Source organism: Pagrus pagrus, assembly GCF_965226575.1.
Source record: "Pagrus pagrus genome assembly, chromosome: 15".
Taxonomy (NCBI): Eukaryota; Metazoa; Chordata; class Actinopteri; order Spariformes; family Sparidae; genus Pagrus; species Pagrus pagrus.
The window spans coordinates 4,955,969-4,970,459 of record NC_140199.1 but is presented as its reverse complement, the minus strand read 5'-3'; the positions used below and the strand labels follow the sequence as shown (position 1 = coordinate 4,970,459).

General features: G+C 41.7%; 1 protein-coding gene across 1 annotated transcript in view; it reads right to left on the bottom strand.

Annotated features, from left to right (window-relative positions):
* cdh5 (cadherin 5) overlaps nucleotides 1-14,491 on the bottom strand; it is a 37,992-nt gene that overhangs the window by 8,569 nt on the left and 14,932 nt on the right. Inside the window, exons 7-13 of the mRNA XM_084376093.1 lie at nucleotides 12,494-12,607; nucleotides 11,520-11,662; nucleotides 11,302-11,435; nucleotides 10,060-10,169; nucleotides 9,731-9,833; nucleotides 4,115-4,245; nucleotides 3,826-3,940 (exon numbers count right to left, since the gene is read on the bottom strand). Coding sequence (XP_084232219.1) covers nucleotides 3,826-3,940; nucleotides 4,115-4,245; nucleotides 9,731-9,833; nucleotides 10,060-10,169; nucleotides 11,302-11,435; nucleotides 11,520-11,662; nucleotides 12,494-12,607 — 850 coding nt within the window. The remainder of the gene's footprint in view (nucleotides 1-3,825; nucleotides 3,941-4,114; nucleotides 4,246-9,730; nucleotides 9,834-10,059; nucleotides 10,170-11,301; nucleotides 11,436-11,519; nucleotides 11,663-12,493; nucleotides 12,608-14,491) is intronic.

Sequence of the window (14,491 nt, the reverse complement as noted above, 5' to 3'; positions counted from 1 at the left end):
AGAGAGAGAAAAGAGGGGGAGCGCATACGAAACAGGAAGAGAGACTCAGTAAATACGGGAGAGGAAGTGGAAATGAGTATGAGAAAACAACCTGAGAAAGAAAGGAAAGGGAAGGAAAGTTGGAGCTGGCACATGATGAAGAAATAAACAATTGAGAGGGAGGGAGAAGAGGGTGAGGAGGGGAGCGAGGGCTGAGGAGAGGAAGTAAGAGAGTAAAGACAAGAATGTGCGGATAAGAGTCTTAAAAATTACAAAATGCCAAAAAACAACGTTAATACGTCGTCGGGGTGTCAAAGACCTGCAGCAGCTGTGTGACTCCTGTCCGTCAGGAGCAAAGATGGAGGTAGCGTGACATTGTTGTAAAGCCACAAAGACCGCAGAGGAAGAAGCTTGTGGTATTAAATGGGTGAACAGAGACCGCTGTTCACTTCCCGAACATTCAACGCTGGTTTCTAACCCAGAACATGATGTTTCCCCAAACCCAGATCAACCTGACCAAACCTCAACCACAGCAGAGTCGGATCAGAAAGCTGTGACAGTGATTCGTAATTTTATTTATTTTCAACATGACAGCTTTGTTTGCGACAACAAATCCAAGTATTTTAGGCCAAAACACAACGTTTCCTGACCCTAACAAGTGGTTTTTGTGCTGAAACCTAACCAGACGACGTGCAGAGAAATGTCACAACAACAGTTTGAGATTTAAATCTACAGACATGTAAAGTTGCAACATAAAGCGATTTTCTGTTTTTCTGTGGAAACCAACCCAATCATCAGAATAAGTGTTCTGTACTTTTCTGCGAAACCACAGCGTTTCCTAATGTTGTGACTTCACGTCTGTTTAAGATGAATTTTCTCTCCCGATGCTGTGCTCATGCTCTGGTTAGGTTTAGGCACAAAAAAAACACTTGGTTGGGGTTAGGAGGACGTCATGGTTTGCCTTTTGGCGGCCTTGTTGGCTGTAAGAACGTCATCAGTTTTCACTCCACATCCTGATGGGAAAGTCAGGTAATTAAGTATTTAAAAGTTGAATTTTTGAGTCTCATTCCCAACTCGTCAAAAACTGATGCTTGGGAACAACCTTTAAGATAAGTGCGACCAAAAATGACTCAAAAACCCATAAGTTACATAAAATCATCACACACACAAGCACATTGAACGAAAGTGGGAAAAGCATGAAAAGACAAGGTCACAGGGATTTTTTGACATAAACAGAGACATTCACAGGCAATATGAAGACAGTCAACATGGTTCAAACGGTAATTTTGCGATGCCTTTGTTGCATTTTTCTTTGTCTTAACTTCGTGTCCAAGATGACAAGAGCGTCGGGTAAAAGAAACAAAGTGAAGTTTCTCTCTTTCTGACTTACATCCTGCCTTTCTGTGGCCATAGAGATGAGGAACGAGGACAAGGAAGGAGATCGAATTAAAGGAAAGGAGAAACAAATAAGGAGCTAACGACTGCGGGAAGGAGGAAGAGGACGAAATGGGAGAAGGGCTGAGGAAATCAGGAGACGAGACAGATGAAGAGGAGAGGGATACATTTGACATTAGATTAGGCCCGGAGTCCCAGTCCCGATATGAACCTCTTTCTCTCTCAGCGGACGGGCAGCATTAGCCATGCCTTTTAGTCGAGGGCGAGCGGGACTAATTTAAGTTTGCCTGGGAAACCAACAGATTAATCTTTTACAACACATGCTCTGCAGTTTAATAAGCTCTGGAGATATCAGACTTAGAGCGACGAGAAAAGAGGGGGGAGAAAAAAAAAAAAGAAGAAGCCCTTTCTTTGTACAAAAAAACGACTGAGAAAATTTTTCTTTTCGCGTGTCAAACCCCGACTTCTTGTGAGAAAATGCGTCGGTGAATGGGGAGCGCGGTAAATTGCTTTGGGGCCCTCGCAGATAATGACAAGTGCATTAAATAGTTAATCTGGCCTGCGTTGGGGGTGTTTGATAAAGAGAAACAGTGAGGGGAGGAGAGGAGAGGAGAGGGCGGCAGAGAGGGAGAGAGAGACAGAGAGACCCAGAGGGAAAGAGAAAGAGGAAGAGCGAGATGAAGGAAAAAAAACGAAGGGAATAGCGCGATAGTGAAGGAGTGTATTAATAGTTAATAGGTTGAGTGTTTGGTGGTGTTTGATAAGCAGACGGCACCTAAAGAGCTGATAAACTCTCCTCATTACCAGTCCTATTCTTCTACTGCTTTTCCCACAATTCTCCTCTTCGGCATCTCTCGTCGTTAACCTCTTTCTGTCTCGCTCTGTCACTCAGTCGGTCTCATCCCACCTCAGCTCTCCGTCTCGCTCGCCTCTCGTCTGTCTGCCTGCTTCACCTCTCTCCACCTCCCATATCTAAGTCTTGATATAAGTTTTTTGTTCCCCCCCCCCCCCCATCTGTCACTCTGCCTCCGTCCCTCTTAATCTTTAACTTCTTCTTTCTCTTTGCCTTTCTCTTCCTCGGCACTCCTCATCTCAGATCCCTGTTGTTTGGCCAACTATCTCCGCCGTGTCTCTCATCCAGCATGACAAGTGTCTCTTTTCCCCCAGAATAAAGGAGCAGGGGGCGAAGGTATCAAAGAGAATATTGAGCTCACACAACCGCAGGCATTATTTCCACATCCGCCGCTGCATTATTCATAAAACCAACAACAAAGGGAGGGGAACTGCTCCCCACATAACACAAACCTTATTTATCGCAAAGCGAGGGCAAGTGAATCTCTGCACATGGCCCAATCACTCAGCGCTGGCTTTGTGCATCATTGATGCTATCTCCATGAATATGTCTCGCAGTAAAAACTGTGTGGGTTGAAGAGACCTTTTGCACCTGTTTGCTGACAAACTGTAAAACAACCAAGACTTAAAGTACACAGTTTTTCAGAAATGTTTCTCTATTCATGATAAAAACAAGGAAAAATGTCACCAATGCTTGTTTATCGGTATTTGATCAGCCGTAAACAAACCCGGAGCCACGCAGGAAGAGGTACATTTTTGTTTTTCTGCTTCCTGATTTGGAATAAACTTGTGCTTGATTGTGATTATTATTTGTTTACTTTCAACAGATTTCCTACTTCCAACTTCGAAAAACAAGAAAAAAAAGTATGTTTTCTAAAACCGCAGTCCCAGACTTGGAGGTCAAATGGCTGTCCACACGATAAACAGGAAATAATGTCTTTAAAACACTATGACAAAAAGCACCACAACCAACGTTCATGATCTCGCCTTGTCACTCAAGGTCAGCAAAATTGATTTTCAGCTGCTATTAAAGGACCAGTGTGTGGGATTTAGGCAGTGAGGTTGCAGATGTCAACAAAAGCAATACACCCTCATCTCACCCTGCCCCACGGTGACATTATAGACAGTTCAGAGCAGCAGAGCAACAGGTGTCTTTTTAAATCCATGTGTTCTTATTCCTTGTCAAAACTGGGCACTTATATTACCCACAATGCAACTTTTGTTTGATTTGTATGTGTTCAGCTAGTACTGGCTAATGTAGCTTTGAGCCTCAACATCAAGCAGAGATGAGGAGCTTGTTTCCAACTTCACATCACTGGATTTTGTTTCCACTTTGTAGTCTTTCAACTAGTAGTCCTCAGCCCAAACTGATGCCGACTCAAGTCAAATCACATGAGGCTTTTTTTTCCCCCCCTTTAAGGTGCTCTTGATAATGGAAATAATCTCACTGTAGTTTGTGAGACACTTGTAGGAAGATGAAGAAAACAGGAATGTTCTCCACCTTGATGAAAAACCCTGACAGATGATCTCACAGAAGTGCTGAGCAGAAAACCTCATGAGCATTTCCACCAAAGATGAAGAAGAAGGGTAGAAACTTACCCAGTATGGTCAGTATGCAGAGCAGGATCGCTATCAGGGCATGAACGCTCACTCCCATCCTCCGCGCTCCGGCTTTGCACCGCGTAGGAATCCGCCTGGCGTCGCACTGACACGACTACAACAGGCAGCACAAACAACGACTCAATCAGGACGCTGCATGTGATTAGATCCTCTGAGTATTATTGTGCGAAAAACTGGTGATTTCGAGGAAATTTATGAATATTAAAAAACAGATTTTGCAATTCATCTGTGTGCTGAAACAATCTTCACAACACACACACACACACACCTTGATTGCCAGTTTGGTGATGCTGGTCTGGACGGGTTGTCCGCCATCATCGATGCGGACGTCCACGCTGTAATCCTTGGGGTCGTCCAGGCTGAACGGCCCCATTTTCACAATGACGTCGGCCGTGCTGTCTGAAGAAAGCAACGCATAAATACACACAGTGAGTGCACAGAACATGACAACCAGCTTCACAACACGAATTTACCTTTCCTGTCGACAAAATCCGAGTCTAATTTGTCTGACTCATCACTTCATCTCACTAAAGCGGATCGAATGTTCACCTGCTCGGTTGTATATAGAGTCTTTAAAGTCTATTTATACAGCGAGCGCCCGCTCCACAGATAAAACAAGATACGAGAACAAGGAGTCGCTACATAAAGGCAGACAGATAATTTGTGATTATCTGTCACTTCGGTGCATTTAGGATTTGAATCATTTAGGATTATAGATAATGGCAGCACCGGAAATTGTGGCATCCTTCACGCGGGCCCACAATTTGTAAGTGCTCAGATAAATGCATCATCACGCTGCTCTTTCTCTCTCTTTGTGATTGCAAATGTCTGTCCAAAGGTAATACAGCCTATTATAATTTGAATGTCTTGTGGTAAATTGATGGGCAGAAAGGTTCTGAGGGTCAAAATACACAATGAGCTTAAAGTCTGAGAGCACAAAAACAAAAGAATAGAAATAAAAACGAGGATCGAAACATGTTGAGCGGAGCAGAACAATGTCTCCTCCGCACACCGGACCAACAATACAGTCATTAGTCAAATCCTAGGCAGGCAGAAGTTTCCTGCTGAGACGATGGGGAGAGCAATTTTTCCACAATATCCCACCGTTGGAGGAATTTCAAGGAACACAATGGCAGGAAAGACCCTTGTGAGCACTCGGACATACCTAGACCCTCTCTCAGACAAAGAAACACACTATAGCTCTGGTTATAGGGCGGCTTTGAATAAAAACAACCTGGCTATTGCTGACATTTACACTTAGAATACAAATGATATGAAAGGAGGTACAGTAAAGCTCTTGGCTAAATAATTTCATCTCCCTGAGATTTTTTTCCCCTTTATTTAAATCTGGTCCATCCTTCAGTGGCATTATATCGTATTTGAAAGGCCCTCCTTTGGAAGGACAAGCGTTTTTTATGCAGATTTGTGCAGTTCTACCAAAAAATATGAACATAAAAATCGTCAGAACTTTTACAGTAAAAGAGAGTGATGGAGGTCATTTATCTTGAATTTGAAATAAAACCTCATTCATCTCCATTTTACAAAAGCCCACACAACACCAGAGAGTAGCGCTGCTACTTTCAAAACACGGCGGTTCTAGACGCTTAGTGACAACAAGGGCTGTGGTCGAAATAGTCGAAATAATTACATCCTATGTCTTTTCCTAAACATTTTTCCTTGACCTCAAGGGAAAACCACCGGAAGTCAAGGAAAGATATCAGGAAAAAGACAGCAATGCTAAGACTTACATTAATGCAAGTTAAGGGATGGCATTATCTCCTTTTATTTTGGAAAGGATGGTCCCTATGCTAACGGAGAAAACAAGGACTGAAGCACCTTTCCTTAGTATTTAGAGTCTGGGTCTGCAACAGGGGGCTCCTCAGGTGGGTGGCGGCCAAATTATTGTTTGATAATATTTCTTTTTTTGAATTTAATGTCTATGAAATTAACATGAATTCAACATAATATTGGCAAAGAGACATCAAAATACATATTTTACACACATTGATTTTAGGCTAACCACGATTCCTCATGCATGCAAGCTAACTTAACGCTGCATTAAATCACTACGCAGCGACCACCCATAACAGTTAAGATTTTGTTTTGCACATTGCACACAGATGCTAAACGGTACGTCGTGCATCAAAGGCTGTGACAAAGGGTTCATCGGTAAGATGACAAGAACTAATTATGTTATTGTAACATGCCCAGCTTTAATTCATTATAAGCCCACTTTATTATTCAGTATATGCAGTAGGGTGTCCTTGCTCCCCATCTCTATCCTTGACATGAAAAATGTTTGAGAGCCCTGATTTAGAGAATTTAGAGAATCCTCTGCCATGAGATGTTTCAAGGTACTGCACTCATTTAGAAACATTTCTATTTTATTTAGAAAGTTGCAACCAAGGACTCACTCAAAGGGCTGAGCTAACGGCTACAATACGAGCGCTACAGTCAGTCACAATCATGGCCGCCACGGCTTCATGAGTCAGTTAGCAAACCATAGCTCTTGTCGCTAGCGGCGCAAAGAAGTACACACGTCTCACAACATGGCATGATACTACTGGAGGTAAGTGAGAAAAGATGATTTTTGTTGAAAGCTCAAACTGTCTGACACCTAAATAAGCTTTATACGAGCACTTCGCTGGGATCAGATTTCCACTGTTGCCTACGAGACATCGAGCAGTCACTGAAGGTGTGTGTGTGTGGGAGGACATGGGTACAGATGAAGTCTTTACCAACTGAATAAAAGATGAAAACAGCTTCTGTCCTCCCTTCATCTCATCCCTCCTCTCCGTCTCGTCTCCCGCTCCTTCGTTGTTTGAATTCATCTCCTTCCCGTCTCTCTGGATTTCTCTGGATTTCTCACTGTCCCCCTCTATATTTCTTTTGTTCTCTCCATCTGTCTCCTCCTGTATCTCATTAGTCCTTTCCCCTCTTCATCTCTCTGTTTTCCCCTTCCTCCTCCTCCTCCTCTCCCTTGTCTGTCTGGTATTAATGCAGCGAGCTTCGTGTAGCCGCCTGGTCTGAACACAGAGTCCTGTCACTTCACTGTGCGGCTACACTGACTGTTGGAGTGTGTGTGTGTGTGTGTGCAGATGTGTGTGTGTGTTTCTGGATAATGAAAGCATGCTTGTTTTGTGTTTTTTTTTGCAAGTTTTAAAGAGCTGGTAGTTGATAAATATTTTAAAAGCCCTCACTTTGCAGCTCTTGTTGCATGTGTGTGTGTGTGTGTGTGTGTGTGTGTTTGTGTGTTAAGTGATGTGAGGCGCTGTCAGATGATTTTTGGGTGACCACAGCGCTGAGCCACAGGGGGAAACCGAGGTTCACACTGACAACCAGCACTTATAAAACAACTATCCACCTCCTCTCCTGTCGTTGCCTTCTTCCTCACTCCTCCACTCTCCTCTTCTCCGACCGGTTTCCTTAAAATCTTTCCCGGCTCTCGGTTATTTTTTTCCCCCCCCTCCTCTGACTGCTTTCTTTTCAACCTTTGATTTAAACATTAATGTTTCTGATGTCATCTTTCCTTCTTCTATCATGTCATCATCTGGTCTCCTTGTCTTTATCCTCGTTTTTTTCTTTCATTCCTCCTCTCTCTCTCTCTCTCTCTCTCTCTCTCATGTTTGGCCTATTTTCTCTTCTACCCTCATTTTTTCTTCCTCTTTCCTCCTTTTTTTATCTTCCTTTCACATACTCCTGTTTTCTCTTTACTCTCATCTTCATTCTTCTCCACTCATTCACACTTCTGTCTCCTTTTTCTGCTTCCCCCCCCCTCTATTTATCCTCCTGTTTATTATCCCCTCTCCTTTTTATACTCACCCCCTCTCCTCATTTTAACACGGTCTCACTTTAATATTAACCGTCTCCCTTAATCCCGATCTCTTTCCTCTCGCCTCCTTTCATGTTTTTTTCTCCACCTCTGCCTCATCTGTCTTTCCTTTTCGCTCTCTTCCATCTTCCTCTTCCTCTTCTCCATCAGTTCAACATGTCAGCCCCCTCCAGGCACGAGCAGAGAGGAAATGGATGAGGCAAGTTGAAGCTTTTTTTTCGTTTTTCCTCCCCCCTCTCTGTTTATCTTCCCTTTAGTATGTTTCAAGTTCCACTTAAATTAAACAGTAACACATCACCTAAATCTTTCATCTGACCACCTTAGGCTTTCATCTATTCCGACTTTTAATATTTGACTAGAACAGTTGGTAACACTTTTCCTCTGGCTTTCATGTATTATATGGTTGCGCGATGATCAAAAATGATGAAAACTGTTTTACTTGTGCCATTTTGTGTCCTTAGTCGAATAACCCAAATAGGCTTTCGGAAATCTGATGTAACAGAGCACCAACCTTTGCCTAAATATCAATGTCTGGATCAAAGGAAACGTCTCTGTAGAGTTTTTTTTACACCATCCTCTGTGTCACAGTCTGTTTATTTAAGCTGACATTTTTTAAACTTGCACAATTATTTCCACATATTTTTCCTCCCAAATGGCGCCGGATCTACTGGCTTCAGATGCTGCTTTGAATTTAGAATAATCTTTTAATGATAATAAGATCTTTCTATGTTGAGTGTGATGGAGATAGCAGCAGTCAGCTATGTGGAGAAGAATACAAGTGGGTCAATTGAAATATATAACTCTCTTTTAAAACCACACTGCTGTGTATTAAATTATAAAAAAAATATGAATATCAGTTAACAGTCTGTCCGTCAGATCGATGAAATATTTACATTTATTCAGTTATAATTTGGCACAGATTTCACGGTGCCCAGAGGATGAATCATGATGGAGATTTGGTGATCCTTGCTGACTTTTAACCGCCCAGAGGTCAAAATCCATTATTCAGTTCAATTATTCAGGGAAATATTTCATCACCTACAGGACGGAATAACAAAACCTTGCACAGACGTTCATGGTTCCCAGATTATATATGACATTGACTACAGCATTCCCTGACTTTTCCTCCAGTGCTACAATGTAAAAAATTGTAATTAATGGTGCACAACATTTTCCCATTTAGGGCGTTTAGATCAAAGCACAGTGGGTAAGCACACTATAGCCTCACAGGGCTGCTAGCATGACTATACAGTAGTTCTGGCTGCGTGTGCAAACAAATACACATATGGCCGTATGCAGTGGATGTGGAGGAATTAACCCCAGATAGTCACACTGAGGAATCTATCTTTTAATGAGTTTACTTTTAATGAGTTTGTCTACTGCCAGACAAGTTTTGTGCGCTGCTAGACTATCAAGTAAACTCATTATTAAAACATATATTCCTGAGTGCCACCCTCATGCATCCATAGTACAACGCACCAGTTGGTCTGAGTGCTCTGGCAATGAACCCCACAATTGTGTCATGCATTTTTGTCATTTTTATAACCTACAACATATATTCATTGACATATTGTTCATAATGTGCGTGCTTTCGTGCAAATCCCTAATAATTTAACTTCTTGGTGCAGTTTTCCATGTGCACATTTTTCCATAATTTCACTGTAAAACAAACAGTAGCACCACAGTAGCACTATGTGTGACAAGTTACTTGAACATCCTGAGCCGGGATGAGTTCAGAATACATAGAGAGCCATCTGCAAGTCCACCGAGCCACTTGCTCTCATTATTTTCAATATTTGCTGTTGTGCATTCTAGACAACACTTATGGTCCCAGACAGGCTTTCTAAATCCCCCCGTCTGGCTGGGAGAGCCAAAGCACTCTTTGAGAAGTTAAAATAATTTCAACTTTCAGCAACAAAGCACTGTGCCTCAAATGGAGCTTCAGTTGTTGCATAGCAACAAGTGCAGAGGCCAGCGCTTCCTCCGAGGACCGTTTAGAGCAACAAGCACTGGAAGAAAAGGTAAATATGCTCAGAGCACACAAAGACTTACTGCCGTGGTCTCTGATGGAGAAGTTGGAGCTCTCACTGGCCAGGCTGAAACGAAAAGTGGCAGGCTGGTCGTCTTTATCCGTGGCTCTCAGTGTTCCTATCACCTGAGGAAAGGTTTAAAAGAAAAAAATATATAAATCCATCCAGGACACAAACTTTGTTTTTATGCAACGCAGTCTAGATGTATGCAGCATACATTTTATGTCAATAAAATGCAGTTTAAGGCACATATTAATTATACTGTATATGCAATGCATTTTACATGCAACCATCTTCAAAAGACTCTGTGTAGTAGCTTACATGGATACAGAAATACTGAGTTTATCTTACTGTATCAGTGGGGTCGTTCTCACAGAGGAAGATCTCATCCACAGCCAGTTCAGGCTTGTTATCATTGATGTCCTTAACTGTAATGTTCACTTTCACAAAGGACTCTAAACCTGCAGGGGAGAGACAACAGCAAATGATTAACTGTAGTGTGTGTTTGTTTCAGAGGCTTATTTTGTAATTCAGATGTCTTAACTATCTCACAGTGTGCTGACGATGGGAATAGTGAACAGAAATGCACGAGACATGTCGGTGAGCTGTCCACAGGGAGTTTCAGTGCAGATGCATGTGGGGGGGATCAAAAACACCCGTACATGTAACTCTTGTGATCTGATTTAATGCACGTCAGTCTCAATATGTAACAAACAGACACATTATGCTGTGAAAACAGAGATTGTTAGTATTTTTTTTTGTCACTGGTGACTCCATTTTCTTATTTACTTGTTTTTGCAAGTATCTAAAAATCCCACTGGTAAGTGGTCTAAGTCTTTACTTAAGTCTTTTATCTCTTTGTCTCATATGGCTCACTTCACTCAGCATAGTTGTCTTTACCTTAATGAAGAGATCCGACTGCTTCGCCACAACACCGATCAGCTGCGTGCGTCTCTGTCTTTGATGGAACTGATTAAGGTCAAGTGACTGAAAGGATTTCTATTTGTGAGCTTTTTGTTTGGCAGCTTTTTTTCATCACATCAAAGCAGCTTTAACATTTATTTTACATCACTGATGTTGTTTTTGAATATGCATCTTTTGATAAAACGCGTGGCTCTCTTGCTCGTCTCTTGTACCGAGATTTTGAAACTATCTTTAGTACAGTACATGTACTGTATATCAGGGACCTTGTCAAGCTCTGGGGACCATTGTGTTCCTTAAACATCGTGACAAGCCACGAAAATAGATCATTGGATTTCATTCACTGCAAGTCTAAAAATATATAGTTTGGTTTGGAAGCTGCAAGTGAACAAAGAGAGACACTAATGTGATTTTCCTGCTTGCTCTCTCCTTCCCGTGTGAGTCGACCAGGTGTTGAGGCAATATATTAAATCTATAAAAACCCCTGTTAACGTGTTACACTCCCATCGCTCAATAAATCCAGAAGAGCTGCTCGGTGAGAACACACTGTCTTTTTGGCCTCTCTAACTCCCTCCCTGCATGCATTGTTGGAGAACACACATGGTTTTAATTTTTTATCTGAGGTTCTATTGTTTAAAGGAAACAGGATGAATAAATGAATGTGTGACGTACCACTTGGCTCCTCCTGAGCTTTAACTTGAAACACGTGTGTGGCCTCCAGCTCTCTGTCCAGCATCCTCAGGGTAGACAGCTGGCCTGTGAACGGGTGGATAGCGATGGGACAGTCCTTGTCTAAGATGGAGTACCTGAAGAGAGAGAGGAAGAGATCAGTGTACAGGCTCAAGCAGCAACATTATTTATTCTCTGTTGAAGTTTGCACAATATCGTACCGTATGTTCTTGTTGGCTTTGTCGGGATCTCTGGCTGTGACTCGTCCGATGTTGTTCACGATGCTTTCTTCCTCCACAGTGAAATTGTAGATGAGCTCGGTGAACACTGGCGGCTCATCTACATCCAACACGTTGATGATTACCTGCCAATTTAAAATCATTCATGACAGTTGAAAGTCAGCTTTGTGCACATTTGGTCAATGTTAAGTATTTAAATGGACTGCACCGATTGAGACCTGTTAGCTAAGACTCTACCCCTCTGCTCAGGGATATATAATATCTACAGCCAAAAAAGGAAAACAAGAAATAAACACTGAATTTGAGGAGAAACTGAGTTAATAATTATCTGTCCATGCAGCAAGACTTTATTTGAGGAGAAATGTTGCTTCAGTCAAGAAATAAACATCCTCAAGAGTGGTGAGTGTAGAAAGTTTTGAAATATGTGAAAATAGCTGGGTTTTAGATCAAATTACTTGATACCAGACTTGCTGCAGCACAAATAGACTGAATACTAGCAAATGAGTCTTACATCTTTAGCGCTCTGGAGGCCAAAGATCAAGAAAAAAATCAGCAAATTAAGCAGCAACTTACTTAATACTAGTGGAGTTTGATTATGCTGTTACTTGACTGTGAAAAAAAGAATAATATTTGACTTCACTGTATCTCTCAATTTCAAGATTTCATGACTAATTGAGGCATAAAAGACATATTCATGATTAAATTAAGAATATACTACAAATTCAAGATAGAAAATTGTAAGTAACTTCCAAAAGTTAATAATTAATCTTATATTTCCAGTCAAAGATCCTTCAGTTTCCGAGTCACTGACTGTTCAGTTGCATTAACATCATTGTTGCACACGGCTGTGGTACGGTATTTTTCCTTCTTTCCTGTTTTAATAGAAAGTGAATGAAAAGCAGTCGATAGCTTCCCTGTACGATGAGTTAAAAGCAGATGTCCTGTCAGATATTTACCTTGGCATTGGTGACAGCACTGTTCGTGTTGTCAGCAGGATAGTGCAGGTCTTGTAGGTTTTCTCGCACCTGGACGTTGAAAGTGTAGCTGCTCTTTGTCTCGTAGTCCAGAGCCTGAAGATCCCAGAGAGAGGTGAAGTCAAAAATAAGTACATAATATGCTCGAAACATAGAGGCCCTCTATTGTCAAATATGATCCCAATATGAAAAGTTGGTTCCCCAAACTGTTTATAACATTTTAGTGATTAAACAACAAACCAACAAGGCAACATTCACCTCATGTCCATACAGTCTAAATCTTACGCGGCTGGAAAACCTAAATTTCTCTGTTCTCTCGCTAAATGAAGTAAACTCGTTCAGCGTCACAGTCCCTCTCCTCATGAAGTTTAGCCGTTCCATATTTGGCTTCATCCTCTGAGGTATTTTCACATATCTCGCACCTGTTTTTAGAGCGAGGAACACATTGCATTTGCACTTTATTTTTTTTTTACACGCTCGAATGCGTTTCCTATCTTCATCCTCAGAGCATTTACACCTGTTCACCGAGGACAGCAGGTGTAAAAAGGCTCTAAATGTAACAAGTCAGTGGAAACAACCTGGTTAAGCTCATACACTGGATTTAAGAAACACATTGAAATGCCAACTTCTTCCTCCACGTTAAACGCACCGTGCACCGAAATACATCTGCACAAATTGAGACTTGCACAGTGTTGCAGATACATTTTCATGTCGACAAATATACAGCAGTGAGCTCTGCTTACTGTCACATTTCTTCTTATCATTTCTCTCCCCTGTATTAGAAATAACCTGTTCACTTAAATGTTGTTTCTGGCGGACTGTTTTATCTGTGGATGGGACACCACAGGTAGACATATTCTGTTAACTGGATTATTCATGGAAACAGGGATACTCAGTCGCAGGCTATCAAAGGCGTGTGTAAACAGCTTAACAAGAATAAGACCTTAACCGCAGTGTGGCTGATAGCTGGCTTTACTCTGTACATGTAAACACAGCCGGTGAGAAAGATGAGAAGGGCTACAGAGCTGAGGGGAGAAGATTGCGGTGCGATTCGATTCCAGGCCAGCGTGAGTACAAGCTATTACAGCGCTCATTTCATTAGAATACATTTTCAGCTCTGTGATGTCCTAAATACTTTATCAGAAGAGCACAATCCAGTCAAGTAAAACCTGCTAGAGTTCCTGCAGGCGTAAATAGCTCTCCCAAACCAGAAGGAGGCCAAGCGTTGAGGGTTTGAATGCTATGTTGGGCATCATTGTCCTGCAATAACTGATAGATGCACATTTGTACGTGCCATTTCACGTTGACATTACATGATTATGACCTGACTTTCATATCAGGAGGTGGAAGGTATGGTGATGGGATTTCAGTTGAGCAGGCTGCCAAGCTAGTGATTGTGTGTGAAAACATTGGATATTTTCAAGGAGACCATGTGACGATTTTCCCGCCATGCTTTTGGCGACAAAAACAGGTATTTTTAACATGACCACATGGTGGCCAAATCAGGTATTTTAAGCCCAAAAATAATCGTTTCACAACCCTAAACTGAGGTTAGGGAGAAAGAAATATAAAGTGTCAACATATCTGTGGATGCAGAAACGTTCCTTTTACATTTATTCTGCCGATTACGTTGCACTACCTCAACCACTTTCATTTAATTTTGGATTAACCGTACAGTTGAGCTACCCATATGTTACTTCTTGGGGACATTCTAGTCTAGCAGGTACTTGGAGAGACTGTGGAGTAGCTCAATGAATTTGAAAAAATTAGGGCAATAAACTGGATAAAAAAAGGTTCATTGATAATCTAGAGGCCATTAGTGGTCTCAAAAACCAATAGTTCCACTGAAAGTAATAAATAAGTGACTGAAATGTGTCATGGGAGAACAGTAGTATGAATGCAAGGACGATCAAGTACTGACGAAAAGAAATGCACAATGGCCTGTATGGATTCATACTTGCCATTGAACAACCACATCAA